Below are 6,035 nucleotides of genomic sequence, written 5' to 3'. Positions count from 1 at the left end.
CCAGCCACTATGGCTGGTGATCAAAATTTTTAATTTCCACCCCTGATAGAAACACTATCAAAGCCCAGTCAGTTACCTGAAATTTTCCTCAGAGGAGAGTAAGATTTCCACCCCATCCTTCCTCCACAGCACCTCAAAGGTGTCCTGCAGACTTTCATCATACTCCGCCTCACACATCAACCGGGCTGAGGTCCCACTGATAACCTGAATATCCTGCGGTGGACTGACTATTTTTGTGGGGTCTACAGATCAAAAAAATAAAATTAAAATAAATCAGAGACAGATATGATGATGATGTGTCTTGTTAGGTCAGAGCCAGAAAAATAATCACTCCTAATCCCAACATGCTACAAATAAGATTTGAAAAGCTGAAGTGATTTGCTGCATAAATGAGTCTCCCGGTAACTGACTCTTTGATGACTAATAAGAGTTTTATTAGTCTGCAAATGAGGTTAAAGGCATTTTAAATCCTGTTTCATTACAACCTGATTTTCGCTGCATGTTTTTTGAACATCAATTAGAGATTAAGTTCAAAGTCAGACACTAAGGTGTTTTAATCATTTCAATAATTACAACAAATTGTGCTTAACATTCATATAAATGTAACGTCTGTATTCTTTTTTTGTAAAACCATATGGAAAATTACCTGCAAAACCCTGACCTTCTTGCGTTAACTTAACCTTAAAAGTAGTATCAATTAAAAGTGTAATTACAAAGACAGCATTTGAAGGTGTTTTTACTACACCAATTAAAATAAAGTAGGAATTATGTTGCTAAAATACCTTTCACATTCAGCACAGCTGTGAGCGTTGACGTGCCCTCTGTGTTTCCGGCCTCACAAACATATTTCCCACTGTCATCTTTTTCTGTGCTGATAATTTTCAAAGCTTGCCCGCTCTCAGAAATCTGGAATCGTTCCCATTCAACAGCTTTCTCCTCTTTGTTCCTAGAAGAAAACAGTTTTAAAAAAAATGTTTGCGTGGTGTTTACAAATTATCTACTATCAATGAAACAAATCAAAAGTCACTTTTCCTCCCAGAATGAACATAGAGCCAATTTGAGCTGAGCTCCTTCAGAAAATTCTGCTTTAAGTCAAGCAATTAGGCGAGTGCAGTTCGGAGACACTTTGAAATAAAACATGGTTAGGGTGGCTGACTGTTAATGAGAAGTCAAACATCATTTAATGCAATCAGACAAAGTGTTTGTGTAACACTGAACGCACTTAGAGATCCTATCGGTCTTCTGTCAAACTCTAGCAATATTTCATAGGATTCAGTTTGATGAGTTTCAACAACAAGAAGAGGATCGTCTCATTAGACAATCAGACCGTAACATTCAGACACTCGGAGCAGAGTGGGAATAATATATAACCCTATCTTTTATTTCAGTGAGATATCAACATTTTTTACCCCTTAACACGAGAAAGATCAAAAAGTGTCAAATTAAAGCAAACTGCACTCTGCTTACCAAGAGATGTTAGATGGTGGGGAGCTGAAAACAGTGCAGTTGATGATGACGTCCCCTCCAACTATCACCTCATACTCCTGGGAGTCCTTTGTCAGAATGAGAGGAGCCGTGTCTGAAAGCAAGTTGAGGGATGTAAGACAACAGACGCTCAAACGTGAAGTTATAAAGAAAAAGCAGAATAGACCGAATCACTCACAGTCTGTTCTTTGAATCTGTTTCTGTGGAGCCGAATCAATAAGTTCAGTAAGCCCTTTTTTAGTTGATTAACTGACGAAGGAACCCGCTGTTTCATCACAGCTTAGATTTATTTATTTATTTTATTTGCTTAATGTGATATATTATTCTCATTCTTTTGTTGGTGCCGTCCAAATGTTTTAAATTTCAAAAGTTTTATATGTGTTTGCAGCATCAAACTTAAAATGAGTTTCAGCAAGGATAAATGATCTGTAAATGAATGTCACCTCATTTGTTTGGATTATAAGCAAGTTTAGACAAATGTCTGCCGATTTATGATTAAAAAAAACAAACTTGTGTGATCAGATTGAACAATCGCATGTAAAGTGAAAAAAAAACTTCAAGTCTCCAGAAACCCCCCCTGATCTAAGAGTTAGTGATGTGTTCCTGTGCTGTAAGTGGCTCTGCAGACTGTGCGGGGCTGAGATCTTCAGATGTACTCACTCATGACCAAGAGGTTTATGTTGGCCAGAATGCTGCCATGACTGTTGGAGGCCTCACACTGGTAGACGGCGCCGTCCTCTGACCTGGCTTTACGAATCACCACGGTGTCATCGAGCACTTGCCTGTTGTTCTGTGGCTCATCTGACAACACAATGTGAAACGAATCAGGATCACACAACCAACACACTAATCAGGAGAAAGGGAAGTAACTTTTACTGCATGCCATAGCAGAAACAAATATGCCAGTATCTACTTTAATAACAATATTTTATAGTCACAACTATTGTAATGTCTAGTTTGTTGTCTTCTGATGTTACTGCTGATCGTTCCTAACAAACATAAACATTGATTGCATCATGTCTGTTTATGTAGAAGTCAATCTGTGTCTCATTTCATTCAAGTATTTAACCTCCACTTATTGCAAATTCAAAATAAGGCCCAAGTGGTAAGAGTAGGGGTAGGGCTAACAATAGAAAATGGTGTTTAGCACAAATCTTGTCACTCAAAGTATTGGGTTGCATCATGGTTAAACAGGAAATTCCTGTGGTGACATTTAATAACATTCAAATTATCAAGAAAAATTACTTTTTGTATACTTTCAAGAGAAGACAACTTTCATTCAGCTGATAAAATCTGCATGCCTTGTATTCGGAATCCTGTGTGGTTTGACACACTGAACTCATAATCATGTGTTTAAATGAAATTAATTTGGCAAATAACCAAAGAATGCCTCCACCACCACCACAGCTGCACATATCATTTCTGACCTCTGAATATCTTCCCGTTCCTCCTCCATGTTATGACTGGTGGTGGGAATCCGCTGACCGAGCAATGGATGTGAACATCGGAGCCGACCACAGACAGCAGGCTCTGAGGAGGAGCTGTAATCCATGCAGGTGGTTCTGGAAGACGCCAAGATAAGCCATGGTGGTCTCAGTAAAAACAAAGGTTGTCTGTTTTGTCAACAGCTTTCGCAGCAACGCAAAATCATTTGCACTCACGAGCTTTCATTGAAAGAATGCATATCACCCACCGCCTTCATGGCAACATTTTAAATGACGATCTTTCATGGTCTATATGCTTTGGAAATGATGGTCAGCTACCACCACACCATACTTTAGCTCAATGTCTGTGAAATGGTTATTCTTATGGCCATTTTTGTGTTTGCTAAGGTTGATAAGCTGTGGCGGCCTTATTGAATCAGGTTGACTCCAAAAGGGAATCAGTTGCAGATGTACATCCAATTATTACAGTCTGAGAGTTTCATTAAAAAGTTGTCCACTAGTTCATAAGATATTTTGCTAGACAGACAAACACCCATTTTTTATGGTGGTGGACAATAACAAGTAAACATGCACAGTCAGCCTGTCCTGGTTCAGACTAACCTTCCACTCTGACAGAAAAGTAATGATCAACCTTTCCAGCAGAGTTTTTGGCCGTACACGTATATTCCCCCTCGTCATTCTGGTCCACAGAGGTTATGGTCAACAGCCTCTCAAAGTTAGTCAGTTTTACCCGATCAGTCAGACTTTTTCCCAGTTTCATCCATGTTATCTTGGGAATGGGACTACAATATGAAACAACGACAAGTTAGAAAACTTGACAACAATCTGAGCATTGCAACAACCTTCATGCTGACAGTACACCTACAATCCTCCTGGTATACACTCGAGCTGCAGGTCCTCTCCTTTCCGCAATACTTTCGTTGTCTGACCACTAGAGGGCAGCAGCAGGCTGGGAGCTTTCACTGGGAGGTGTTCAGCTGCATTTGACAAAAAAAAAATAATGCACCTCACTTCAGTACACAATCTACCCATTGATCATTTAAAAGAAACACCAAACTTCTGGACGGTTTGGTATTAACTTGTTGGATATCAACTTGATGTATGACTTTGACTTACTTATGTTCCCGCCGTCAGAGGAGTAATTGTCAGCTTTTACTGAAATAAAAACACAGCATCATGATATTATTACTGGTAGTGACAGATTCTTTGATTTGCCAACACACATTGCTCAATATGTCGTCTGAACAAAACTCTCTTGAATAAAAAACATGACAAAACATGCTCCAGTCATGATACATTTAAAAAAGAAATCAGCTAAAAATGGTATAACTGTTCTTTAGATGCATCTTTTGATCACATAGTAACAATTAAACAGTCTGATAGACACCTACATCTCTCAACCTTAACTGCCTGGGCGGTTTTCTGGACAATTATGCGTATCTTCTGAAAGGCAGCAAAGCAACAGTAATCCTCATGACTGTCCTTCAGTAAGGCATAGGAGAAGTACAGGTTGCCTTCAGTTCCCATGGAGACCCTCTCATCCTGCTCAATGTGGTGGAGCCCTGGGAAATAACATGTTTGTATCAATGATGTTTTATCAATATAAAAAAAAATGATACCAAAATTACTTAGAAAACACAAGTTATACACAATCAAGTGCAACACAGTGTGGTATATTATGAGATGAATCAAAAAGTTTTCCTGTATAGAGCCAGTAAAGTAAAAGTGACCTATGAAAGAAGATTTGTTTTTTATAGATTCACAGTTCAGTGATTCTCTGTGTCATTTCTTGGTCATGCCATGAGCAATTTTTAACAGCTTTATTTAAAATACAGCCATAAGGCAGAGGCTGTTTTATCAGTGTGAACACAAAGAAAACATGATTTGGATTTAGGACACTAAAATAAATATACATGCTTTTTCTGGGCAAAATGCTGTCCTGAGGGTCTTCAGATGAACATTGTAAGTGTCTTTTTGTTTTATAAGATTAACGCTCACTGTTGAAGGCATTGTTTCGTCCTTCATCGTGTTCAAAGCAATCATTGTTTTGACAAGTCCTGGAAACACGAACTTTAACAACACTTGAAGTGAATTTAAAGCAAAGGTTTTGCACTTTTCTTCTTTACTCTTTGTGCCAGCCGGCCTGTCCTTCAGACCACTCAAAAGGCTCTTCTGGTTTTCTTTTCTTAAAATCAGTTGGATTTGTTGGCTAGAAGTTGAGGACCCACAAGAAGTTGGACTGAAGATGTGACCCACACAGATGAAGCACTTCAGATAAAACTAAGGTTACCTTTTACACAGTAAATCACTTTTTTCCTGGCAGTGGTGGAAAAAGAGGCCCTGATGTGAAAGAAACTTGTCTTAAATGTAAACCTGTGTTGTCACTGATAACTTCAATTATAGTCAGCAGGTTGTCAGGACATCCAAGTACCTCCTCCAGTTCATCAGTGTCACCCCAGACTGGTTACTGTATTCAGTATGTTTGGACTGAAACTCCTCTCTATCTGAGAATCACATCCATCCAATACAATAAAACAAATCCTATAATGACTTCTTTTAGGAATTCACTAAACAGCAGGCCATTTGTCCAATGTTTTACTGTATGTTTTGAATATCTCAGCAACCATCATCGATACCAAGCTATTAATAATGATAAGCCATGTTTTCAAAAGGAAACAGGGCCAGGATTTGAAGTTTTGTCTCATTCCATTTGCTCACCTGTAGACTCAAGCGAACAGAGCAGAAAAGATCAGAGACATTCCAGACATTTATCTGAAGCTTTAGCCTGTTTATGAGCACCAGACGGCATTTTGTTTCAATCTGTCTACATTTTCAAACTGCTGCAGTGCAGACGGGACCCTCACCAGTCCTAATATGTTCAGATTACATCAATTTAAACTGAATTAAAAGGTAGTTTGACTGGACCTTTTATTTTTTACTCAATGTACATCCAATGATTATTTTGAGACTTTCATTAAAATACATTCACTAGTTTATGAGTTTTCATTAGAGTTTACCCATTGATAACTTAAAATCTTTGCTATGCTTGAAGTCCTCCTACTAAAATCTGAGGGCTTTTTCTTTTTTTTTTTCTGGTGGTCTCAT

At 38.4% G+C, this 6,035-nt stretch overlaps 1 protein-coding gene across 10 annotated transcripts in view; it reads right to left on the bottom strand.

Moving 5' to 3' along the window:
• LOC108236795 (neural cell adhesion molecule L1-like protein) overlaps positions 1-6,035 on the bottom strand; it is a 57,920-nt gene that overhangs the window by 25,760 nt on the left and 26,125 nt on the right. For all 10 annotated transcript variants that reach the window (XM_037976840.1, XM_037976841.1, XM_037976838.1 and 7 more), the window contains exons 6-14: positions 4,322-4,492; positions 4,047-4,085; positions 3,796-3,907; positions 3,531-3,712; positions 2,913-3,047; positions 2,146-2,286; positions 1,468-1,579; positions 783-946; positions 77-242 (exon numbers count right to left, since the gene is read on the bottom strand). In XM_037976840.1, coding sequence (XP_037832768.1) covers positions 77-242; positions 783-946; positions 1,468-1,579; positions 2,146-2,286; positions 2,913-3,047; positions 3,531-3,712; positions 3,796-3,907; positions 4,047-4,085; positions 4,322-4,492 — 1,222 coding nt within the window. The remainder of the gene's footprint in view (positions 1-76; positions 243-782; positions 947-1,467; positions 1,580-2,145; positions 2,287-2,912; positions 3,048-3,530; positions 3,713-3,795; positions 3,908-4,046; positions 4,086-4,321; positions 4,493-6,035) is intronic.

The sequence above is a fragment of the Kryptolebias marmoratus genome, linkage group LG8, assembly GCF_001649575.2.
Source record: "Kryptolebias marmoratus isolate JLee-2015 linkage group LG8, ASM164957v2, whole genome shotgun sequence".
NCBI lineage: Eukaryota > Metazoa > Chordata > Actinopteri > Cyprinodontiformes > Rivulidae > Kryptolebias > Kryptolebias marmoratus.
This window is presented reverse-complemented; position numbering and strand designations above follow the sequence as displayed.